General features: G+C 34.3%; 1 protein-coding gene across 2 annotated transcripts in view; it reads left to right on the top strand.

Moving 5' to 3' along the window:
• The window catches only part of LOC150106701 (uncharacterized), a 568,467-nt gene that overhangs the window by 480,821 nt on the left and 59,885 nt on the right, over positions 1-27,761 (top strand). For both annotated transcript variants that reach the window (XM_090393288.1, XM_090393289.1), the window contains exons 15-16: positions 7,445-7,637; positions 14,721-14,841. In XM_090393288.1, the coding sequence (XP_090249414.1) occupies positions 7,445-7,637; positions 14,721-14,841 (314 nt within the window). The remainder of the gene's footprint in view (positions 1-7,444; positions 7,638-14,720; positions 14,842-27,761) is intronic.

Raw genomic sequence — 27,761 nt, 5'->3', positions numbered from 1 at the left:
CTTTTATCCAATCCCATCCGTTTCAATTTATTTAAGAGCTTATCTTGTGGCAGTCTATCAAAAGCCTTTGCAAAATCAAAGTACACCACTGTATATGCATTTCCCAAACAAGAAAGATGCGATGTATATAGTACATAAGTAAGTTAATGAAACATGATCTCATCTTTAAAAACCCATGCTGATAATCACAGAGATTACTGCTATTACCAACCCATTTCTGTATCCTACCTCTCACAAATATCTCCAGGACTTTCACCAGAACTCCAGATATACAGACTGGCCTATAATTTGAAGCTACATCCTTATCACCACCTTTATGCAGTGGAATAATTTTACCCTTCTTCCACTCCCTTGGAACTTATGGTGTTGTAAGACTCTTATTAAACAAGCATGCCAATGCCATTGCCAATTCCTTGAAACATTCCCTCAAGATGCATGGTGATAGGTCATCAAATCCTATTGTCTTATTGACATCAAGTTTATTTATTTCCTCAAATACCTCTTGCGCACTCATAATTAAGCCATCCTCTCCAGTGTCCTCTAGACTTAAATTCTTCATGATTCCACCCTGATCAGGATGAAATACCCTTATAAATTGATCACTGAATACCTCAACAATGCCTTTGCAGCAGTTACCATTCTACCACTTTCATCCTTTAACTTCATCTTACCATGATCATTCTTCCTTCTACTTGCCACATATCTAAAAAAACTCTCTAGGGTTTTTCTTTGCCTGAGTTGCCAATTTCTGCTCATACTCTACTTTTATTTTCCTTACTAACTGAGTCACTCTCCTGGCTTGTTCTTTATATTCTTCATGTGACTGATTACCATTATTCATCTTGTACTTCCTCCAAAGTACCTTCTTTTTCTAGATTTCATGTTTAATCTCAACATTCATTCATTTTACACCTACGTTATTCAGCCTTTTGGCCTTCAAAATACATTCACATATTGATGCTGTTATGTATTTCATTGTCAGTTCCCATGCAGCATTTATTTCCTTACTACTCAACTCCTCATTCCATGTTATAGCTCCAAGCTGTCTCCTAAGCTTGTCATAATCACAGCCTTATAATTCCTCATATATCTTTTCCTCACAAATGACTGCATATGACTAGCCACAACACACGTGATTACTTCATGATCATTTCCACCAACTGGAGGAAAATGTGAAACCCCCCTCTAACAATTACATCCTCTGATGAAATGATGAGATCTAGAATTCTTGATCCTCGCTGCCCTTCTTTACGAGATAGTTATCTCTCAAGAACTCGAGAAATTCATTTTCCTTATTCCCAGATGCTATCTCTTCATTCCAATCTGCACCACTATAATTAAAATCACCCATAATAATTACCTTTCCTTTGTTCACTAATCCAAGTTGTTTATACATTTCATCACCACATTCCCAAGCCTATAGCAACATCCAACTAAATAAATCTTCCTCTCAACCTCCATGTTACACCACACTGCCTCATAACCATTTCCACTATTTCCCCCTTTCATATCTACCTTATGTGGACTTAATTCCCCTTCTATTATCAGCAGCATTCTCCTCCCTCCCTCCCTTCCTGCCCGTTCTCTCCTCACGAAAAATACTGTACCCTTCCATTTCTATTCCTGTTACAATATCATTCTTCATTCAACTATGTTTCACATATTCCAATGATTTGAGGGCTAATAAACTCAATCACTGAAACCATTTCATCCCCTTTATTCCTGATACTTCTGACTTTTGTAAACAGACACAGTAGTTCATTCTTAGGTCTATAGCCAGTCCTGCCCAAGCCATGTGTTGGTTGTGATTTCCCCACTACATCTGCCCAATCACCTTTATCACCGCTTACCACATTACATCTGCTCAGTCTCAACTTCTCCACCCACATTGCAATATATTCCATCTTCATGCACACATTCACTCTCACTTACAACATTCACTCTCTCTCTCTCTCTCTCTCTCTCTATGCCATGACTCCCTGTCCACCCAAGCTCCCCCCGTTTCCCTCTTGTATTCCCATTCTCTCTTCCTCTCTCACACTACTGCTCTTTCCACTGCTGAGCACTTCTGTCTCTTCAGTACTATTCTCCTGATTTTTCCTTTCATCTCTTTCTTCTGATCTCTGGCATGCAATCACACACTGTACTTCCACACACACTATACTTCCATCCAGCAACACTTTCTCCAGCACACTCACTCCATAGCCATTTAAATGCAGCCTGCCATGCCTGTATAATTTCATTCTACCCTCAAACACATGCCATACATCCACAAACTCTATTCCCCTCTCCTCACAGCTCCACTAGCATACCATTCATTATTTTGGCTCTCCGTTGCAACTCATTATCATCATAATCTAGGTAACACACTGACAACCTTTCCTACTACACTGTTATCTTTCACTCTTCTCAATAGTCTCTTGATATTCATCCTCACATCCTTCTTATGTCCACTCAGATCATTCGTCTCTACAATCACAACTAACTCTCTTGCACATTTCTTCCTCACATCCAGTGCCTTAATTATCGTACTCATTCTCCCATCCAGATAGCAGACTTTATGGACTCTGTCAGTAACTGGCCCTCTAATTATGGAGTCTCCATATACTGCTATCCTGGAATCACACGTCACTTCTTTTACTCTCTTTTCGTTCATGGAAAGAAAAGAGAGTAAAAGTTCACTGTTCTCTTGCACACCTTCATTAGCTTCCACTAGACGTCTAACATCACTCCACATATCATTCATTTCATTTTTCATTTCCAATAATTGAGAATGTGGACAGCTCCATTAATTTGGAGTTCAGCGAAATTGTAGTTACTGGGAAAGTATCCAATGAGTGGAAGGAGGATAAGATATTGCTGTTACATAAGGGGGAGGGGGGGTAGACTGAGGCATCAAACTATAGACCAACATCAATATTTCTGTGGTTTAGCAAATCTTCATTTAATTTCTGGTATTGAGTCCACATGTTTCCAAACATAAAGCATATTTATTAAAATAAACAATATAACCAGAAGATTTTATAGGTCATTGTACTTACAAAGTTACTAGAAAACAGTATTGCATTTAATGTTTTTTTTTTTCTGGTCACTTTGTTTATATGGACTAGTTTTGAAGTTCTTATAACATCTGCTGTGTGTAATTTTTTTCTAGTCTTTTTATACAAGCCTTATACTTCTGATGATGTAACCCGATGACTTATGAAACCTGTCTGGTTACGTTGTTTACTTTAATGGACCTGTTTTATGTTTAGAAACATGTGGTCTAAGTACCAGAAATTCACTGAAAAATTGTAGACCAGTTTGTATTTCTTCTGTAGTTGTTAAGATTATGGGAAAATTAGTCAGAGGTCATATACAAAATCAGGTAGATGAGGGTAATATCTATGAAGGTCAGCATGGATTTGTTAAACGGCACTCTTGTTTCAATAATTTACCTTTTTTTTTTAAAAATAAAGTGACAATGCAGTTGAGTGAAAGGCATATACTGCTATTTTTGGGGATTTTTGCATCATTAAGGCATTTGATAGGGTGCCATATGATAAGTTAATATTTAAGTTACAACATATAGAGATCAGTGTATTGGATTGGAAATTGGCTATCTGATAGATATCAGAGTTGTGTATGAGGGAGAAGTGTCAAGAAAGAGGAAGATCACAAGTGGGGTTCTGTAGGAACAGTACTGTAACCTTTACTTTTTAACCTGTCAATAATATTATCGCGGGATTTACATGGGGATATTGGGAGAGGCAGGGGGATGTGAAGCCATTTCATCCTGGTAAAGCGGCTTTTGTTCTTGGAGGGAGGGAGCAAATAAATGGGATCCACCAATGGGAGGCTGCATACTCAGTGGGTAGATCTATACTAGAGGAAGTGGATGATCTTAGGGTGATAATAGATAAAAATTTAAAGTTTAGGACACCTATTGAAAGGTGGTGAAGTTAAAGGGAATTTCTGCAATACTAAGAAGACTGACTAATAGAGATAAGAATATTGATTCTATTGTATAAATCTCTGATCTAGTCTTGGAGAAGAAGATAACAATAATAATATCAGGGACTTCACAATATTAGCTTTGAGGAGATACTGATATGAGGGATTGCAAACTGCAGCTTGTTAATAGGAGATTGGGGGAGCATGATTGAGACATTTAATCTAGTGAGAGGTATTTACTGGAACTGGATTAGTAGAACAAGAGGAAGAACAAGGATAAGAGACCATATCTGGAAGTTGCTGAAGGAGGTGGTGGTGAATAGGAGAGGGTGAGAAGTGGCTTTTGTTGCATGGGTCATAGTTGGACCATGGATTCCATTGTCTGATGTAAATTGGAGTTATGATAGACTTTCTATTGTCCAAGATGGACTCCCATGATTAGTTGTATGACACCATGGGGATCCCGAAGCGTTAGCTAATGTTTTCTGGCAAGCTGTCAGGTGCATATGATCCACCTTTGTGCAAACTTTAAAAAGGTGGATCATATGCACCCAGCAGCATGCATATGATCCTTTTTTTTTTTAATTACTCCCCTTGAAAGTCAGTGTAAGTAATTAAAAAAACGAAACATTTTTATAATTATAATATATATTTATTACAGTAATAAGTACAAAAGTAATCACACAAAACAAGGAAATCACATATGAAAAGTAAAGTATGTAATTATATGTATAACAAAATAATTTTGAATCATATATACATAAGAAATACATAGACTTATAAATACATTCACATCATGAATGACATCGTGTAACTTATAAAATCACAAAATGTGTACCCTTCATGCTTTTAATGCCACAAAATTCTTAATTAATTTGCCTAAGTCTATCCATCATATTGTTTTCTACAGATATTACATACAAATCTGCTAAACATTCTTAGGTTATGGTTGATCATAAATAATGATTATGATCATTATTTATTTTAATTATTTTGAGTTTCGAGAAACTTCTTTCCCCTGAAGCCACTGCTACTGGTAGTATTAATAAATTCTTAAAACAACTGAAATATTCGGAAACGTGTCATGTAAATTGTTCTCATATATGAAGTTCAACAAATGAGGGGATATATCTTTTTTATGAAACATTGTAAAATTTTGAGTTCCTTGAAAAGGACATTGCCATCAATATCACGATCATTTGGATTTTTATCATTGCTTAATTTCAAGTATAAATCTTTGCAATGTTTTAAGATATCTTCCTCCTTCCATTGTTTCAATGCATTGACATTATGGATGATTTTAAATATTTCATCATTCTCCTTTAACAACACAAACCTTTCAGTTAGAGATTGATAGAGTACTATCTAATATCACAAAAAAAAAGTGTATTTTAAAATTCTCTTTTGCAATAGTTAGAGGTTAATTATTCACTTCATAACCAAACATTCTTTTCTTTTTTTCGAATATCTGGAAACACTGGCTCTACATTCAAAATATCTGCCATCTTCTTTCCTGAATTAATAACACTTTTAAAATTTTGATGTGTCCTATAATCTGTTAATTCTTTTATAATTTGTTCAACACATTGAATAACTGTTTGTATATTAAAAGGTTTTGCATAATTTTGTTGACGACATTAATTTTAGTTAAAATATCATACCATATAATAATTGAACAAAGAAATTTAAATGACATAATTTTTAAAGCAAGATTATTAGCTTGCACTCTTGATTCAATATCTTTAGTTTTGTCTTCAATTATTTCCAAGAGGGCTTGATAAATTTCATGTATGTTAATTTTAAGAGGCTTTATCGCTTCTATACAGCGTTCCCATCTCGTATTTGACAACGGTTTTCAAGTTAAATTTTGAATATGAGAATTCAGTATAGCCCATCACTTAGTAGAAGTGTTGAAAAATAATTGTACAATTCTTGGACAATACAAAAAAAAAAAAATCAACTCTTTTGGAAGATATTTTTGCCGCATCACGAACTACCAAATGTAATGAGTGTGTAGAACATGGAACAAAGAAAGCTCTACAATTTGTTTCAATAATTTTTTGTTGAAGCCTGTTAGGTTTACCACTCATATTCGTGCCATTGTCATCCTTGACCATGTAAATTAGAAATATTGAGATTCAGCGATTGTAAATGATTTAAACTAAATTCATATAATCCCTAACCAGTGGTGTCCTCAACAACACAGAATCCTAAAAAAGTTCGTGAATTTCTGCTATGTTTTTATTTGTGTTATGATATAGAAATCTAATAACAAGAGTTAATTGTTCCATAAGAATTATGTGTGGAGTTGTATTAAGAATTATCAAGTAATATTTTGCATTTTGAACCATGTCTAAAATTTGTTTCTGTATACCTTCAGAAATCATATGAATTATTTCATTCAGTATGTCATCTCCTAAATAATGCACAATATTCTTTTTCTCTGATGTTTGAATGGGACGTAAATGTTCAGGCATTATTGTATCAATTTTGCAATTGTTTCTACTAATTTTAAAAACTTCCCATTATCGTGGTCATATAATTTTTTAGATGATCCTCTAAAAGCTATATGCTGCCATGATAAATACTGGATTATGTATGTTAAGTATTTAGTAATGGATTTCAAATATTTTATTTCAGTATCATACAATTTCTTCTATTACGTCAATCTTACTTTTGTTACTTAAAGACATTTTAAGTGTGCTGTGTTTTGTACTATTTTTAATATGTATTGCACTTGTTTTTGAAACCGGCTTGTTCTTCTCTAAGTTTCTCTTCCTTTTTTCAAGTAGGCTTGCATAAGTTGGAAGAAAATTGTATAAGGAGGGTGTGAGCAAAGGAGCTAGGAAAAATTGTTTGCATTGGATGGTGGTTGGTGAGTAGAATGCATTGCCTGAGTGTGTTGTGAATGCAGATGCATTGAATCAATTTAAGGCAGGTTGCATGAGCTTTATGTGTGATTGTGTGTACTTCCCATAATGAGTCTCTGACTTCATGGAAGTCAGATGTTATTATTAATAATAATAAATCTTACCCTGGAAAACACTTAGTAGAGAAATTCCTCTATAATTCTCAAATTCTTTATTTCATTTTTTATACCTGGAAGCTTGACTTCAATCTTCTGGTATTTGACATTCTGAGCAGTCCCAAATTTCTGCTGGAAAATTCTCCAACCAGTTAATCCATTGGCAAACCATGAATTGCATTTTAAACAGAGATGTTAAAGAATTTATTTTTTTTTAATTTATAAAAAGAGAAATAAAAAGAGAAAAAAACTGCTACTGTGAGACCATCTTAGAAGATTCAGTAGTTTGTTATACTGTGCAAAATTTTTGCAAAGGTGTTTTCTGTAGTGAGAGGAGTTGGCTGTACAATAAATATTTTTGAGTTTTCAAAGAATTCCTGCATTTTCATCTGTATATGCATATTTTACTAATTTTTTATATGGGACATTTAAAAATATATATACTGAAATTATTTGTATAATAATAATAACAGTAATTTTTTTTAGGTTAGCATTAATAATGAGGAAGGATCAGAAAATTATATTTTACCAACATATCCACAGATCACAAATAATGAAAATGATGAAATAAGGAGTAAATATGATAACGATTATAAGCTTTTAACAGGATCTCACTGTTATCGTTTAGAAGAATTTGCTTATACTCGAAGTGGAGACAAAGGAAATGTTGCAAATATTGGTAAGCTTAGTATTATATTGTATTAGTGAAAAAAATTACAGCATAATTTTCAGTTACTTAAAATTAATAAACAGTTTTTGGTATTAGCAGTGGTATTGATATTGTGAGTGGTAGTTTCAGTAATTATATCAATGATATATTGAGAGCGTTTATTAAAATGTAGCCTCTCCTACTCGAATGCCAACCTCAACTTCTCATAGTCCACTCTGTTCTAAAAGTAGAGACAAGGCATTAGGAACTGAGCATGGGCAGTATAACCCCTAACCTCTCTAACAGAGTAGTGCCTGAAGAATATAAATAGTAGCCACACCACTGGACTTACCCAGTGACAGGCTATTAACCTATCCTGGAGCAATTGGAATTACTTTCACCTGTCAGTTCAAAAGCAAAGCCAGGCTAGTTGTCAGGAGAAATACCATGATTCTGGAAAAAGTAAACAAAACAATAAAGAGGAGCATATCATGAAAATTGCAACATGAAATGTAAGAACTATTGCACATAAAGAAGATGAACAAATGAACCAAGCCAGCATAAAGATATGTGTAATAACAGAAATAAAGAAAAGCAAGCAAAAAGGTATACTCAGGGCTGGCGGGTGCCACTACGATGGGGGCGCCGCCGCCAGGGAACGGTTTATAAGTTAATTTTTAAGAAACAAAATTTTTATCATAAAAACAAAAAATTCTTAGAATGGTCAATATTAAAATAAATAAGGCCGGATACACCAAATAAAAATTTTTAAAAAAATGTATATCGCTGCCTCTTTGATCAGCCGACTGTTTACAATTTTGCAGCGAGAGCAGACTAAATGCTAGCCTGCAGAATGTTGTGTCTACTGCAATCTATCTAAAGTGAAATGGTGAAAGGTTTTTATGCACAGAAACGAATTTTCGTACAAAACATTTGTTGCTAGTTAACCAGTCATATGGCACGCATCTGATTAGGCCACTGACAGTAGCGTAGAGCCGACTATTATTTCGTCTCTGTGTCGTGTTGTGTAATAATTTCTTGTGGGTATAAAATAGAAATGGAATCAAAAATTTATAAAAAAGTTATTTGGTGCACAAAATCGTAAGCGTCATGCTGCGAAAGAAGCAGATATTAAGAAACAAACTGGGGCTCTTAATAAATTTGTTAAAATATTAAAATATTCTGATGCAGATTTTAACCAACTCAATACATCAGAAATCAGAGTTGAAGAACCATGCACATCATCCAGTTTACATGAAAGTACTATTGCAACTATTGAACAAGATAATTGAACAATTTTAAGTGAAAAATAGTTAGGATTTAGTCAACTACAACAAGATTTAGTTATAGTTGACCACGAAACTAACACATTGTTAGTCTCTGTAAATTTAGAAGATCCAGGTGAATGGGGAAATATTCATGAAAAATTACGAGTTGTTTTAATTGAAATGGGGCCTGTTCAGAAGAAAAATATAATATATCCCAGAGATACATATGGTCGTAAATTTGCCAACACGTATTATAATAGAAAAATGGAAAATGGAGCTTGTTCCAAGAACACGGTTCATTTATTCCAAAACTTTAAATTCTGTTTTTTGTTTTTGTTGCAAACTTGTTACACCTACTGAATCAACTGAATCACCTACTGAGTCTTGTAGAAGGTTATAACGATTGGAGAAATGTAATTACAACTTTACATAGATATGAGACTAGTTTAACTCACATGAAAAATTTCTTTAAATGGAAGGAACTTGATAAAAATTTAAGAAAAGAAAACTACTATTTATTTCCAGACTTAAGGCATGTATGAAATTGAAAGGAAACATTGGACGAGTGCTTTAGAACGCTTGATTGAAATTATAAAATTCCTTGGTAGTCGAAATTTAGCTTTTCGTGAATCATCTGATAAATTATATGAAAGGAATAACAGCAATTTTTTAAGATTACTAAAACTGTTTGCGAAGTTTGATCCCGTTATGGAAAATCATGTTGAAAGGGCCCTACAAAGGAAACAATAGAGTACACTATTTGAGTAAAGACAGTCAAAATGAAATATTGGAAACTTTAAGTAACGCAATCAGGGATACAAGTTTATTATAAATTCGAAAATCTAAATATTATTCCATAATTTTAGACTGCACAACTGTTGCAAGTAAAACAGAACAAATGACCATTATTATTCACTTTGTTTCCTGTGACAATGGAATTGTCAAGATCAGAGAAAACCTTTTAGGTTTTGCAGATATATCAGATTCCACAGGACATGGTTTATGTGCAACAATAATGGAACAACTGGAAAAATGGAACATTCCCATTGAAGACATGCAAGGTCAAGGGTATGACAATGGGGCAAATACGAAAGGGAAAAAATATGGGCTCCAAAATTTGCTTTTGAACAAAAATCCTCGAGCGTTTTACGTGCCATATGCTGCTCATAGTCTAAATTTAATCATTAACGATGCAGCCAAAGTGAATGCAGATACAATGGAGGGTGATTGAACCGTGGAATGCATTGCCTGATGGAGTGGTGGGAGCGAGAACGGTCAGTGAGTTTAAAGAGTGGTATGATAGACTTTGTGTTTCTTAGGGGGGACCTCCCCTCGATGAGTCTTGACAGACTTTATGTTCTTAGGAAGGACCTCCTACGATGAGTCTTTTGACTCCATGGAGACCTGAATAATAATAATAATAATTAGTTTCTTTGCAATTATTCAAGAAATATAAAATTTCTTTTCATTCTTACAAACGTTGGGCAATCCTTTTAAAGTTCGTAAAAAAATAACATTGAAACAGCCATCAGAAACGTGATGGGAAAGTAAAATTAATGCAATTTGCCCTCTACGATATCAGTTAGGAGAAATTTATTATGCACTTTTTGAAATTTTAAATAATGCAAATTTTAATAAAGAAATTCAGCATGAAGCACAAACATTATGTGCTAAAATAAAGGACTACAAATTTATTTGCTCTTATAACTTGGCATGATTTACTTAAGACAATAAACCCTGTGAGTAAAATGCTTCAAGACAAAAATATGAACATTACACTTGCTTTAGAATCTATTGAAAGCTTAAAAATATTCTTACAAGAGTATCGATCAGATACAAATTTTAAAGAAGTTCTAAAAACGGCAAAAGAACTGAGTGAAGAGGTGAATGGAGACAAGAATTTAAAACTGGTATGGAAGTTCGACGACAAAAGAAGACACGATAATTTGACTATGAGCATCATGACGAAATGCCACAATCGCCAGAAGATGAATTTAGAATGAATGTGTTTTATACACTTCTAGACTTTGCAATGTGTTAATTAATAGAACGTTTTGAACAACTAAAAATATATTAGGATAATTTCAATTTCTTGTATAGATTACTACAAATTAATAACGAAGTTTTACAAAAAAAATTGTGACGATTTAGAGATTCTCTTGAAGGATTGCGACAATAAAGACGTAAATGCAATAGAACTATATGATGAGTTATGTGCTTTCCGGGATATTTTTCGGAAGGATAATTTAAATATTCAAAAGCCCTTTCAATATTCTTAATTTTATTGTGTCCAATAATTTATCTTTCCCTAACTTTTCAATTGCTTTAAGAATACTAATAAACTTAACTGTAGTGTAGCGAGCGGTGTACGTTCCTTTCCAAGTTGATTAAAACCTACTTAAGAACAAGTATGTCACAAAAAATGCTTGTTAGTTTGGCGTTAATAGCTATTTAAAATGATATGTGTGCGGAATTAGACGTTAAGACCATTATTTCTAATTTTGTGAATATGAAATCATAAACCCTAAAATTTAAATTAAAAAAATTTCAAGTATATTTATGTAATTTAATTTATTTTCTGTTATTCTCTAAAGATGTTATTTTTTGAATACTTATATTAAATGTTCTAATTATTTCTTGAATTCTTTTCTTATTTTCTCATCTATCTTGAGTTTCTTTTATTTTTCTAAAAGATAGTTCCACTTGTAAAATTTTTTAAATAATTTTTATAAGTTACAAAGAATTTAGTAACTTTTAAAATGCAAGAATTTTTTAAACTTTAGTTCAAATAAATTTTAACTTCAATTAAAATTCATTTTAATTTTGTTAGCGATTCGGGTCAGTGAGAAGGCTATAATCCCTGTATCGTTATATTCAACGATTAAAGTGAAGTGGCTTTATCAAAATTTGCTTTAACGTTTGAGAATTTTTTGAATATTCGTTTTTAACAATTATCCTGCCTAGTCAACACCCCCAGTTCATTACATTTTGCGAACCAACGTGTGGCTGTTCTGTCAAAATTTATTTAAGAAATTTCAAATAATTTAAATTTATATTATTGTAAAAGAACCACACACTCCCGGATCGTTACAGGGGCGCTTAAATAGAAATTGCATGCGAGCGACAAAGACCCTAGCACCGGCTCTGGGTATACTAAACAAAAACAAATCATTAAATACAAATCTAATGAACTTGATGAACAACTGAACCAAACCTGCATAAAGATATGTGTAATATCAGAAATAAAGAAAAGCAAGCAAAAAGGTATACTAAACAAAAACAAATCATTATATACAAATCTTTATTAAAACACTTAAAGAATTGAACAACGTAGTTAAGGATATAAATTAAACTATACTTTAATGAATATTTTCCGATATTTCGGCAACGTCATGTTGCCATCTTCTAAAGGAACTTACAAAAAAAGGCACGTGCACGTAAGCACTACAAACACAGTAACTGGGAATGAAGAGATGAAGCTATTGTTCTCCTAAAATTCCTGATGGTGCCCTCTAGCAGGCTAAGTAGGTGTTCTTGGCCATTGGGCTGAAGGTCTGCTGATGTAAGCCTCCCAAATTTGGGGCAGTTGCATACAACCAAATTTGTTGAGGTTTGGAGAATTTCTTATGGCTGAGGTTGATTCCATAAATAGTCTTTCGAATTTGTATTTGCTACGGTGTATTACTGTAGCTTTCTTCCACCATATTCTGTGGCGTGTATCCAGAGCATGGTCTGCAAGACCAGAATGGCTGTACTTGTGAAACCGGATATAGTCCTTGTGTTCAGAAATTCTGATATTCGCTGTCCTGCCTGTTTGGCCAAAGTAAGACAGTTTACAACTGCAAGGGACCTGGTATACACCAGGTAGGTCTAGGGGAAGTGGTTGGTCTTTAGTGGAGCGGATAAGGGATGACAATTTTCTGTAAGGTTTGTAACAGGAGGTCAGGTCATGCTTTTTTAAGATTTTGGTAATCTTTTCCGAGGTGCCTCGGATGTAGGGAATGGAGATGATTTAGAGTAATCCTTGTTGGGGAGGGGGGGGGGGGAATGGATCTGTGGTTTGTAGGTTCTAATATTTTTTGGACTTTTTTGGGGGGGGGTAGCCATTGGCTGAGAAAGTGTTGAGGATGTGATTTAGTTCAGTGTTTAGGGCCAAGTCGTTTGAACAGATTAGTTTAGCCCTGTTGTATAGTGTTTTCACTACTCCATATTGTTGTGAGGGGGGGACTGTTAGTGAATGTATCTGCCTGTATGGGTGGGTTTTCTGTAAACTGAGAAAACCAAGGTTCCATTAGGCTGGCGGGTGACTAGTGTGTCTAGGAAATGGAGGCTGTTTTTTTCCTCTTTTTCCAGGGTGAATTTGATTCTGGGGTGTTGGTTGTTTAAGTGTGTTAAGAAGGAGAGAAGTGTTTCAGAGCCATATGGCCAAATAGCGAACACATCATCAATGTAGTGAAGCCATATGGTTGGTTTTTGTGGGGAAAAGGCTAACGATTTTTCTTCAAAGGTCTCCATAAAGAAATTGGCCAAGGGTGGGGAGAGTGGTGAACCCATGGCAGTCCCCTCTATTTGTTTGTAGAATTTTCCCTGCCAAACGAAATAGCCTGAGTTCATTGTGAACTGAAATAAGGCTGAGATATTGGGAGAAAATTTAGCTGGGATTAGCTCTAAAGTTTCCTTGAGTGGGACATTTGTGAATAAAGAGGAGACGTCAAAGCTGACCATTATGTCAGTATGTTGGAGTGTAAGGTTTTCTATGCTAGCTTTGAAGTGGGCTGAGTTTTTTATGTGTTATGGTGTGTGCCAGTATAGTGTGTGAGCTCTTTTGCCAAATGTTTAGGTAATTTGTATGTGGGAGAATCAATGCCATCCACTATGGGACGTAATGGCACATTTTCTTTATGTATTTTTAGGAGTCCGTAAATATGGGGGGGGGGGGTATAGAATTAAACGGCTTTAATCTGTTGGTAACTCCTACAGGCCAAGAAGTGACTTTCTTAAGGAGCCTGTGAAGTTTTCTAATTTGTGAGTTGGTGGGATTGTATTCGATAGGGAGGTAAGTAGCCCGATCTAATAGAAGAACATTAAGCTTACCTTTGCAGTCCTTTTGGTTAAGTACTACAGTTGCATTTCCCTTATCCGTTTTGGTGATAACTAATTCTTTATTATTCCTCATTTCCTACAGAGCTTTATATTCCTTGTTGGATATGTTGGTTTTTGGTGGTCTTGCTTTGGAGAGGACACAAGCTACATCCAGTCTTACACTGTTGGCGATTTGATTTTGTAAATATTTTACCAAAACATATTTATTTAATAAGGTCAAAACACCTTATGGTAACTTGTTTTGGTAAAATATTTATAAGCTCTGTATTACTTAAAAACTTAGTATTTCTTAGCCTGCTTCCCACTGACGAGACCTCAATAAAGGTCGAAACCAGTCTGGGTAGTGGCCCCTTGCCTTTAATACATAGCATCATACATCTCCTCCAGGTGATGTGCTTTGCATTAAGGGTAAATATTAAGAATAGTGATCAGAGCTTATTCTACTTTACCACGAGTTGCTTTAACTTGCACTACCTGCAGGGTCAGCTAGACTTGCAACACTTGCAGGCGCAAACGTGACTGACTTGTCTGTTTGCTTACTTGGGAAATGGAGTAAAAAAACAGGTCTATATTTAAAATAGCTTGGTATCTTTAACATATGTTATACCCAAGGTAAAAAACTCCCTACATATATACACACACACATATATATATATATATATATATATTATCTACATTAAATAGGATATTGATATATTTCAACTAAATATTTTCTTTTAAAATAATTAATATGTACTTTTAGGTGTGATTGCTAGGCATCCAGCTTACTATCCCTACTTGAAGAATATATTGACAGCTGAGTCAGTATTTAGTTATTTCAGACATCTCTTTGATGCAGGTTCCACATTTAATCAAGTGAAGAGGTAAATGATGTACTTGATATTGTTAACATTCAAAGAATGCCTTTTTATAGCAGTTAAGCAGTATTCATTCTGCAGTCATCTGTGGACTAGTGATATATCTAGATTACAGTGCCATTTGTTTGAGTGCAGATGAGTTCAGTTTCATTACTTGTCATTTAATCATTGTTGTGTGTGTGTATATGCATGCGCACATGCTCGTTCTTATGCTGATATTAACATAGTCTACTCACAAAAGGCATATATCTTTCTTTTCGACTGTATTTTTTATGAGGAAGAAATTTCTTAATAAAACAGCATGAAACAGCATGGCTATCTTGCCATGCAACAATGTATAACAAGATAGTCATCTTAATTAATATATTATCTTAATTAATAATTAAGAGTTGTATTAATTAATAATCCAACCAATAATAATACTAATATTGATTTGGTTTATTGAAGTAAAAGTCCTGCATCACATGTTAATAATAATAATAATAATATTAATAATAATAACAACAGTTGCATGGTATATAGGAAACATTATTAAAATCTCTTCCTACCAAAACTTTTAACCTATTCATATGGACATCCATGCACACTGAGATATGCAACAGCTGATGCTTCATTCATTATAATTATTGTTACTTTTTCAGGCATCTCCATGGAATCAGAGAGACTGTGAAAGACCCATACTAACCATTCGTCACACAATTGTCATATTTCTCCTTGAACTTGTGAAGTATCCGCAACTACCTCTTGCAACCCTTTTCACACATTCACATCTCCCCAAGCAAAAATTCTAGTTCTTTCAACCTTGCTAACCCTTTAGACAATTTCCAGGAGTGACCCCTTGTTTTCTCTCTCTCTCTCTCTTCTTACCAGGTATTTAAAAAAAGTCTTCTGTGTTATTCCTATAAAAATTCTTTTAATAACTTATATGAGCCATTCACAAGCCAATTCGATTAACTCCACTTTTTGAATTTTTTTAAATTTTAGTGTCAAAGCACTTGATTGACTCCTAACTTTTTATATTCATAATAAATTTCCCTAATAATAAGGATTAACACCACTCTCTCTTCTTACCAGGTATTTAAAAAAAGTCTTCTGTGTTATTCCTATAAAAACTCTTTTAATAACTTATATGAGCCATTCACAAGCCAATTCGATTAACTCCACTTTTTGAATTTTTTTAAATTTTAGTGTCAAAGCACTTGATTGACTCCTAACTTTTTATATTCATAATAAATTTCCCTAATAATAAGGATTAACACCACTAAATGACAAAATTTTTGTTGGCCATTGAATAATAAATAATTTATTTCAGAAGCCAATCTAATTAACTCTACTCTAAATGTAAATCATTGCAATAATGCAATTCAAACGCAGAAGCAAGTCCTTGATAACGGTAAATTGTTTAGTGCTGTCTCATCACAAAAAAAGTAAAATAATTAATCAGTTACAGTCTAACTGCCACAGAAGTAAGTACTTGTGAATTTTAGTGTTAGTTGCTTTTAGAAAAAAGAAAAATTATACCGTTATAATATCAAGATGGATGAGACTAATAATTATTTGGATGTGGAAAATGATGAATCTGATGGTTCTTCAATACGATTTATTAGCAGAAAGCTCGGCTCAAGAAAACGTTTATGTATTTCTTCGGATTTGTCATCTGATTGTAGCACTGAAAACATTACAACAAATAATTCGATTGGGTGGAAAAGAAGTTGTAATCCTGATAAATGGGCTCGAAATGTCCAAAAGCATAGAAAAATAAAAGGTTTGGAATACAGAAATAGAAGGGGAAAGCAAAAACATTTGTAGATGCAGAACAAAGGAAAAGTAATTATTATGGGTGATTTTAATTATGGCAGTATAGATTACAATGAAGAGACAGCATTTGGGAATAAGGAAAATGAATTTCTCAAGTTCTTGAGAGATAACTATCTCAGGCAGCACGTAAAGAATGGCACGCGAGGATCAAGAGTTCTAGATCTCAACATTTCATCAGAGGATGTAATTGTTAGATAGGTTTCACACTTTCTTCCAGTTAGTGAAAGTGATCATGAAGTAATCACCTGTATTGTGGCTAGTCATATGCAGACTTTTGTGAGAAAAGGATATATGTGGAATTATAAGGCTAGCGATTATGACAAGCTTAGGAGACAGCTTGGAGCTATAACATGGAACAAGGAGTTGAGCAGTAAGGAAATAAATGCTGCATGGGAACTGACAAAGAAATACATAACAGCATCAGTATGTGCATGTATTCTGAAGGCCAAAAGGTTGAATAAGGTAGGTGTAAAATGGATCAATGTGGATCTTAAGCAGGAAATCTGGAAAAAGAAAGTACTTTGGAGGAAGTACAAGATGAATAACAGTAATAATCAGTCCCATGAAGATAATAAAGAACAAGCCAGAGGAGTGACTCAGTTAGTAAGGAAAACAAAGGTAGAATGTGAGCAGAAATTGGCAAATCAGGCAAAGAAAAATCCTAGAGAGCTTTTTAGATTTGTCACAAGTAGAAGGAAGAATAATCAAGGTAAGATGAAGTTAAGGGATGAAAGTGGTAGAATGGTAACTGCTGCTGAAGACATTGAGGTATTCAGTGATCAGTTTATAAAGGTGTTTCATCCTGATCTGGGTGAAATTGTGAGGAAATCAAGTGTAGTGGACATAGGAGGAGATGGCTTAATTGTGAGTGAGCAGGAGGTATTTCAGGAAATAAATAACCTTAATGCCAATAAGGCGATAGGATTTGATGACATATCACCATGCATCTTAAGGAAATGTTCCAGGGAATGGGCCGCAGCATTGGCATTCCTGTTTAATAAAAATCTTGCAACAACAACACAGGTTCCAAGGGAGTGGAAGGAGGGTAAAATTATTCCACTGCATAAAGGTGGTGATAAGGCTGTCTTCAAATTATTGGCCAGTCTGTATATCTGGAGTTGTCGTGAAGGTATTGGAGATATTTGTGAGAGGTAGGATACAGAAATGGGTTGGTAACAGCAGTATTCTCTGTGGTTATCAGCATAGGTTTGTTAAGGGGGAGATCATGTTTCACTAACTTACTTATATACTATAACTAGGTGAGAAATACCTTGGACAGGGAGATGCATATACAGTGGTGTACTTTGATTTTGCAAAGGCTTTTGATAGACTGCCACACAACAAGCTCTTAAATAAATTGAAACAGATGAATAACAGACTTCTGAGTTGCATCAGTGACTAGCTGTCGGATCGGATAGGTATCAGAAAGCTGTATATGGGGGGGGGGGTGCAGTATCCCGAAAGAGAAAGGTCACTAGTGTTAAGCTGTTGGGGTCAGTTTTGAGGCCATTGTTGTTCAATTTGTATGTTAGTGATATTTTGATGGGTTTAACTAGTGATATGCAGCTGTTTGCAGATGATGCAAAACGGAATCAAGCAGGTGTTATGGCCTTACAGGAGGAGTACTTGAATAGATTGCATGAATGGGCAGGTAAGTGGAACTCTCAGTTCAATGTTGCAAAGTGTAATGTTTTGAAATTTGGTAAGCGACAATGGGATGCAAATTACACACATGGTGGGGAAACTTTAAAGGAAGTAAAGGAGATGAGAGATCTAGGAGTGATGGTGGACAAGGACCTGAAATTCAGGGACCACATTCCACAAGTTGCAAAGATGTCACATTGTGTAAGACATATAAGCTGGTCAGGAGTTGTTATCGGGTTGACATGGAAGAGATTTTTAGTAGAATGGGAGAGAGGGGAGTAGGACAAGAGGCCATTGCTAGAAACTGTTTAATTAGGGCATGAGCAGAGGAGTAAGGATTAGGTTTTTTCCATGGAGAGTGGTTGGTGAGTGGAATGCATTGCCTGAATGTGCTGTGAATGTAGACACATTGAATCAGTTTAAAGCACTGTTGAATGAGCATTGTGCATAATAGTGTGAACCTCCCACAATGAGTCGACAACTGCATGGAGGTCAGATGTTAATAATAATAATAATAATGTTATAGTTGTGAAGTTATCTGGTTTATCAATTATATATATAACCAGAATCTGGTTTATTAATGATATGTTATGAAGTTGTCAAAAACATCTAATATGTGTAATTAATTGTTATTAGGCTTTTGTTGTGTAAACCTTTTATGTACCAGCACCACTGATGATGGAAGTCTTACAACTTATGAAACTTGTCAGGTTTTAATTGCTTATTTTCATTAAACTCTTTATTTGCATAATAATGTGGTCTCAATACCAAAAACTTCCCACAGAATTACGGTATCTATTCAAAATTTAGAATAAGCTTCATTTGTTAGATTGTAATTGGCTGTGAATATTTTGTTTTCAGGTTTTTGTTGTATAAAGTATATTTTTAGTGTATCTTGTCAGTGTCTTTGTATTGTGTTATGATAATGACAGCTGCCATTAATCTGTTTGCCATTACATTATTGCCTGGTCTGCGGCCTTTCAAGGACTGCATTTTACACCACATTGTACAGGGTTTTGTGGCATGTGGCGATTGTAGAATATTTCCATCTTGGCAGTTAGAAATGTGGTAGGTAAGAGACAGGGGGAGTGCATATCTGCATAAAATGTAGATCAGCAGAGATGGGTGAGATATCAGCTTAGATTTATGTGGCTTCAGTAATGATGTGTCAGAAATGAGGGAATACCGACAGAGAGAGAGAGAGAGTGGAAATGAATGAATTAGATTTAGTGAATTATAACAATTGGGTATGTGAACGTTGAGTAAGAGTGGGTTGCTTGGAGAGAGAGACAGACTGAGAGAAAAAGTAGATCATATGAAAAATGAGTTTAGAAGTGTGAAAGAAGAGGCTAACAAGGCTAACTGATGTGAAGCGAACAACAAGAGGAAGTTAAGAGAGTAGGTGTACCAGGGGATGAGAAGGATTGAGAGAAAGGAAAGATGATGCAGGAGCTAGGGATGGAGAGATGGCAGGAAGGCAGATAAGTGGAAATGCAAGGAGAGTGAACGAGGAACACAGATAAGCAAGAAATGAATGCAGCAGTGAGAGGTGTGATGTATGGACATTTAATGATTCATGGAGTGCAAAATAGAATGCTAGAAGAGTGCTTGCCTTCAGAAATGATAACGTGATCATGGTAATTAAGCAAAGTGAAAGAGTGCATGAGATGATTGTTATGTGAGTATTAATGACCTGAGAAGCAGTGTCAATTGGGTAGCTAGAGATTTGAGGCTGTACAGAAAAAGAAGAGTGTGAAAGAAAAGATAGTGTGTTACCTAGCTGAGCTGAGAAGAAGAGCATCAGTAATGAATGGCATGATAGCAAGAATGTGTTGAAAGAGAGGCTTGGATTATGTGGATGCATGGAGAATAGAATAGAGCTGTATTGAGAGATGCACTGTATTTGAATGAAGAAGGATATAGGCATTGACTACCCTGTCAGTGTGAGGCACTGACTCATTTGCAACCATAACCTGTCTTCTCAACTCATCTCTATCATACATGACAACAAACTCAAAATTTTCTCTCTCTCTCACTTTTCTTTTCCACTTTTTCCAGAAATTCTTTCATATCTTCTCTCATAGCATGTGCTTCCAAATCATTCATATCTTGAAATGTAGTCACCTCTTTTTTACTTTTGATCTGTGCATCCTAATAGCTGTACAATTTCTTACCTTTTGTCATTAATATTCTTCACTCTGATATCACACTTGTTACTCATCTCACATTTCTGGCACTCACTTTCAAAACATTTCTAACCAGTCGTTCGTTAGTTTTGCTTTCCTTTCACAGATCTTTCTTTCATTCTACACAAAGAATGCATATTAAATTAACTTGGTGTATTCTTAAATATTAATAATGTCAAGTTTTTTTGTGATGTTTTTGATTTTTTTAAAAAACTGTTCTGTCTTTGATGCCACCTGTTCATTCTGCCTTTCTTCCTCAGAACTCTGGTCTGTAGTCTTTTGTTGAAAGTGTTTTTTTGCTTGGTTATACTATAAATTAAAGATGCCAAGAAAAATTATATTCCTGGTTTCATCCTTTATCTGTAAGCAAACAAAGTTTGCACATGAAGTTGCTTCGTGACTAGGCTACTTGTGTATAGAGTCTAATGACTTCATTTCAGTTGCCTTAGTATTCCATAATGTAATGCACATATCCTTACCTTATATACTTATGGACATGTATAATGCTGTGCATTATGGGAAAGGAAGGCCACCATCCAGACCAATTTCGACCTTTGTTGAGGTGAAGAAGTAAAGGGGAGTGGTGTTCAACCGTTTTTACTACACGAGCTACTTTTCTATAAAAAGTTATTCTGCGATCTACTCTCTTATATATAAGTTATTCTGCGATCTACTCTCTTATATATAAGTTATTTGGCAATCTACTCTCTTATATAGATCACGTTCCCCCAACCTGATATCTGATTACGCACAAATAAACAACTAAAAAAAAATACACAACTAAAAACTTTATTTGTGTATTTAAAAATTTATTTATCACTTTTAATTATTTTAATACAACAAAAAAAAAAAAAACCAAATATATTGGAATAAAATATTTATTTCTCTATTTTGGAAAACCAAAGTTAGAAAAAACAACAGATTGATTACAAACTTGCAAGTTACAGGAAATGCTGGTTGATTAAAAAAAAAAAAAAGTTAATGTGAAATTTGGCATTGTTTGGACCTCGCAATATTTTCATAGTCAAGTTGATATGAAGAAGTGGCCAATCGCAGACAATCATCCAAATGATCATTTGTAATTTGGTTTCTTAATCGATTTCTTGTGACAGTCATATTTGAAAAAGCGGATTCTGACAAGTATGTCGATCCGAAACATGACAGAATTTTTCGCGCAATATCAGTTAATATTGGTAATTTTTCGTGTGCATACTTCCAAATGACTTCATTGTTTATTGATTTTTAAATGTAAAATCTTGAATTTATTTCTTCCTCAACTAATTCTATTTCATGAATAAATTCTTTTAAATCATAGCGAAGCATTTCTTGATTTTGTTCAAAAAATTTTAATAAATATGGGAGATGTCTAAATTTGTGGTCATTTATATTTTTCATTAATGAAAGTAAGTATTGTTGGAAAGTTTTTATTGAACTTAACATGTCAATTAAATTTTTATCTCTACCTTGTAACTCTAAATTTAAATTGCTTAATTTTGTATAGAAATCTACTAAAAATAATAAGTGTAATATTTTATCACTCATTTGTGGATAAATATCTCCTTTTTCATCAAGAAAAATTTTTATATCATTAATTAATACAAGAAATCTTTCTAAAAATTGACTTTTGCTGAGCCAGCGAACAGTATTGTACAATAGAAGTTCCCTATCATCATCTGCCTGTAATTTAAATAACCGCCATTGCAGGGCTTTTCCTCAAACAGAATTTACAATTTTAAATGTAATATCCAAAACATCTTTTATGTTTAATCTTTTACCACACAGTACTTGTTGGTGAATAATACAGTGGTACGTTAAAAAATCTGGATATTCGTCATCGTTTTTACATAATGAAATGAAGCCTGATTTATTAGCTATCATTGCAGGAGCACCATCAGTAGTAATAGACACAAGTTTAAAAAGCAGAAGTTTGTGTTGTTTCATAAATTCATCAAATGCCAAAAAAATGTCTTCTTCCCTAATCTAGTCCTTCCCAATAATGGTATAATTTTCAAAAGTTCTTCTTTACTTGAATAATCTTGAAATACCATACGAATGAATACCATTAACTGAGCAATATCAGTCAAGTCGTTTGATTCATAAAACTGTAATGAAAATGCAATACACTGGTGAATGTTTGACACTAACCTGGCCTGGAAACTTTTCTCTGGCAATTGAAACTCTTCCTTTTGGCAATTTGAAACTTGTCTGCAGCCTAGAAGTAGTCTCTCTCTAGCGACGTCTCGAACTGAGAAGCTTCTTTCTGGAAGCAGGAAACTCCTCTCTCAGGCAACGTGGATCTGGGCAGTCTCTCTGTCGGTGAATCTGGACCGGGCGGCCTCCTCTCTGACAGCAATTCTGGAACTGGGACCCCTTCTATTTGCTTCAGTCCTTTTTTATTAGGCCTCCTCTGAGACCTTGCATGAAGTTTGACAACCCCCAAAGAATCGGTATGAGTCTTTCATCTTAAGTTTCAAGTTCGGCATGCCTTTTGTTCTCCTCTGCTTTCTTTTGATTGTAAGTTGCCGGCCATCGGAAAGTTGTTTGAACTCTTTCTGACTGACTTTGAAGATGCTTACACTTAGAGCCTGCAAGCCTTTCTCATACATACAAGTTTCAATAACAATCTTTCTAATGCCGCCATGTACAGCTTCAGCGACAAAAACATTGCCTTTGTTTTTAACACTCTAACATATTCTTATTAAAGCAGTGTATACAGTTAGCTTCAAAAAAGTTATTTACAAAAACATCTAATACAAACTATACCGAGACAAACAAAGTTTATTTTTTTACAATATTCTCACGGGACTTAACCTAAGTAAAAAATCGATGTAATGTGCTTTGGAATATTTAATATTTAAGCTCCAATCTAGTTTTTACACTTTGCTTATAATCGTATTCACTCGGCTTGCTGTTTGACTTCCACTGATCCAAATTAATTCATTTACCCGGACTTATAAGAAAATTACTGATTTGACAATTTTAACAAAAAATAAACAAACAGTAGCAATACACTTAAAGTGAATTAAAAATAATACAAAATAATGATAAATAAAATATTATTTTTTTTTAGTTTTAATTAAATTTGTAAGTAAGGAGGAATACACAAGAGATCAACCAAAAATCGCTCCGCGATCGACGGGTTGAACACCCCTGGTATAGGGGGGGTGCAAGAGAGCCTGATAGACTAATGGTATTAGGAGAAAGAAAAGACAGATAGATAGTATAAGAGATAGAGAAACAGCATGTGTTGCAAATGCAAACTTAACGTATCTGAGTTAAGTACCTTGAGTTGGCCTTCTCTGCATGGGATTTCTCTTCAGTCATTCCTGCAATTGACCATAAAACCACATTGAACTAAGAAGATTGGACCATTTAAAAAACTCTCATAGTAAAAATAGACAGAATTTTACTACCTCTGGTGAATATTGCATAATGTGGGTGGTCTACATCACCTGGGGCCAAAAATTTGATATCTCCTAGAATGCTTCTTTCTAAATACAAAAATCATCTGACTGAACAATGCATGTCATATTGCTGGTTTTCAAATCCATGTTTTTTCTAACCTTCCATAAATGGTATTTTAATTCATTTATTATAAAAGTCAAAATTCTCTTCCCATTGCTGACAGGTGGTGGAAATTGCAAAAAAAGGAACCTGTTCTGTTGTAAGCAATGGAATGTCCAACACATTACATGATCTATTCCAAATACGTAGTGCAATATGTTAGATGTAGAATGCATGTTCTGCTGTTTCCAATTGGTAACTGATGTCACAGATTGGATTTCCGATGTTAAAATATCTCCATTTAATGGTATTAACTGGAAGGTGGCCATATGCAATTCTCTCAGTAAGATCTATCCTGTTAGGGTATCCTTGGAACTTCAGTAAGGTATGAAACAAAGTGTTGCTGCTAGTACCTAAATATGGAAGTTTGCGGAGGAAGAAATTAAAGATTACTTTATACTAATTTTTAATTTTTTTTTAATGGAAAGAATGTCAATGCCAGAATGTTGTAGCAATATTAGATTTAAGCACAGAGTGTTGTAGTATTCAGGAACAATCTCAGCTTTTGGATCTTTATAATCATTTACTCCATTCCAAACAGGGAAAGATGAAAACCCAGGTAGTAACAGAGAAGGTCTATACATGTATGATTTGGTCTTCAACATTTTATGGATTTTTGAAGCTGTATTGCTTAAACAGTAGAATTTTAAGACTGGAATCCCAAAGCCTCCATGCTTTTTTGATAGTTGAAGAAATTCCTTTCAACTTATTGGTATCAGCTGGATTTGCACAGGCTTAATATATAATTGCTTTTCTTCAGCTTCTGTGATGTCTGTAATATTTATTATGTATAACTGAGCAAGGAAGATTACATTTTAGTACTATTTCTTTAGAAGAAAGGAAAATGGCCCAATTTTCAAGTCTTTTAAGGTTTCAATGTTCTTGTACATAAGTTCTTGAACTAGTAATATTGGGTATGTAGGGAAAGGAATTACAAGTATAATGAGGGATTCTCTCTTAGTCCAAAAGGAATGCCTCCAAGATCACACTTTTGAAAAAGTTTTAATTTTTCTTTTAATTTTAATTTTTGTTTTGTTTTTAATCTATATTAGCAGTTAATCCACTGTTATCGCTTAATTTTTCCAAAATACCAAAAAAGATGTATATGGAATCATTATCCTTCAATGCTAATACCTTATTTTCTTTTATAATTGAAGGAACTGTTATTCCTTGCCCAGCACTTGTATTGTCAACTTCTTGTAAGAAAGGTCCAAGAACCAATGCAGAAAGCAATGGACTAAGAGAAAAACCTTGCTTGATACCTTTTTGAATTTTGACTGGGTCTGATAGGAACCTATTAACTAGCAGGCAGGTAATTGAATTGGCATAGGCTCCTTTAATAACAGATAGCAGCTTTTCACCCACATCAGTTTGCTGGAGGATGTAGAACAGAAAGGGATGCCAGACATCAAATGCATGAGTAAGGTCTACTGATAGCTCTGTCATTGACTCCTTTTTTCATATTAACTATGTGGAGTTTTTCATGTAGTAGAAACAGCGTGCTTTTAATTATATATCTCATTCCTACTTTTGAGCTGTTATTGATAATGCACAAAAATATCTTGTAGTCAGTATTAGATACAGAAATAGTTCTCCAGCTGCTGATTAAACTGTGATCTCTATCAGGTTTTTTGGAATGAGGATGGTATGGCTTGCTACAAATTCACTTGGAATGTGTCATGATGAGAGAAAAGAATTAAACAGCATAATTGGAATGGGAAGAATAAAATTCCAGGCCTCACTATACAGTTCTATCCTATGATCATCAGGTCCTAGAGATTTTCTTGTTTGGCAATCTTTATAGGCTGTGGTACACTTTATATGCTGTAATGAGTCTGTCAAGCCTATTGTGAATATGGACAAGAAAGCCATTAATGTTCCAAAAGTTATAATTTCCCACAGTACTATTATTGTCTTCAAACAGATTTTTGTACTGTTTTTGAAAGGAATCAAGGATGTCTTGAGTGGTGGACATGTCTTCGCCATCAATGAAGCTTTGAATGATAGTCCTTTCTTTGCTGAATTTAGTGAATTTTCTATTGAAGAATGCAGCTGAAGGGCAAACTGCTAAGTGCTGTTGTATTCTTATTTTAAAATTTCTTTCTTCTACTTGTTTCTGTCTTTCCACTTCTGTCTCTATGTTAATGTTTCTAATGATGTGCTACATTCTATACCATCGTGTTGTGATACAAACTAGCTTCTCTCTTTATTCCTACTTTCAACTTTTTTTCTTTAGACGAAAGCCTGTTCTTTTCCCCATTCAATCTTATTTCATTTTACTGCTTGTTTCAATTTTAGCCACATATCCTAGTTCCAGGTAACATTGTTGCAATTTGAACAAAGGATCTGTAATTTAGTTGAAAAGATCAGCAAAAATTTGATGGAAGTCTCATGGTCCAGAACTGATCTCTGCTTGTTTCCATGCAGCGGAATTTAATTAGAACTGGATTATGATCTGATATGTTGATGCCAATATGTTTTATCTTAATTATCCTATTTATAAGAGAAGAAGAGATATAAATTTGATCAAGATTTTTACCAATACCTTGATTAATGTATATGTAAGCCTGGTGATTAGGATTGTCAATCCTCCATATATCTACTAGTTGAGCATTGTTGAGACATGTTTTAACTGTGCACATCCCACTTTTCTACTCCTAGTGTGTCTTCCTATTTTGTTTAATCGGGGGGGGGGGGGGATAATACAATTCCAGTCTCCAGCTGCTATGATGTTGTGGGCACGATATAAATACACCTGCAATTCCTGGAAGAATTTTCATCCAACTGTTCAAATGGATGGATCTTAACATTTATAAACCTTATTACACATCCACAGTATTTTCAGTCTATTGTCAAGATTCTCCCTCCTTCATCCCTTTGGATTTTACAGAATGCCCAAGGAGGGGGGGGGGGGGGGGCAGGAATAAGAACTCCTACTCCAGCCCAGTTAAAATCTTCCACAGCTCCAATAAGAAAGAAGTGGATATCTATCTGTTAAAGTTTTTATACCTTTATATCTGCAGATGTTTGTTTCCTCAAGAAACAAAAATGTGAAATCCTCATACAATTAATGAGGCAATGCAGAAAGGAGAAAGGAGATGCTAAGATTAGTGAAGTGTCACTGGTGTCTTTAACTTCTAGATTTTGGATGAACCTGATGAGGTCTTCAGTCTGTGAAGGAGCAATTGTATAGCCTGCTTCTTGTAAACTGTTCTCCAGTTTTTTACAGTTGCTTTCTATTATTTGAATTTTATGCGTATTGTTCTTGATATGGAAGCTAGTTATTTTCTTTTCATGTAGATGATAATCGTACTGAGCAAAAGAAAACTTTGAATTAGTAAAGTTTATTATTTTTTTCTTTAATTGTATCTCTTGCTTCCCTTTATTAGCATGAGATGGTTCTTTATAGTTCATAAACTCTTCTGAGCCTGAAGAGTCTTCATTTGATGATCAGCAACCTTCTCCATCTTTACAGTTTTTTATTATTTCTTCTTCTTTTAGATTTAGTTCCTTTTTTTAATACATCTTTTAATTTTTTTTTTGCTTATTTTCAAATTTTTTTATTAATTCATCTTTTCTTTTGGATGATCTTTTCTACATATTAAGTTCTTTTAGTTGTCTTACTTGTTTTTCTGTTTCTTTTCCAGTTTCTCCTCATAGAACAGTTTCATTCATTCATTCATTCTTTCTTTCTTTCTTAATCCTGCTCTTCTA

The sequence above is a fragment of the Typopeltis vanoorti genome, chromosome 5 (assembly GCF_054136105.1).
Source record: "Typopeltis vanoorti isolate ZY-2024b chromosome 5, IOZ_Tvanoo_1.0, whole genome shotgun sequence".
Taxonomy (NCBI): domain Eukaryota; kingdom Metazoa; phylum Arthropoda; class Arachnida; order Uropygi; family Thelyphonidae; genus Typopeltis; species Typopeltis vanoorti.
The sequence above is the reverse complement of the archived record's forward strand: the minus strand, read 5'-3'. Positions and strand labels throughout refer to the sequence as shown.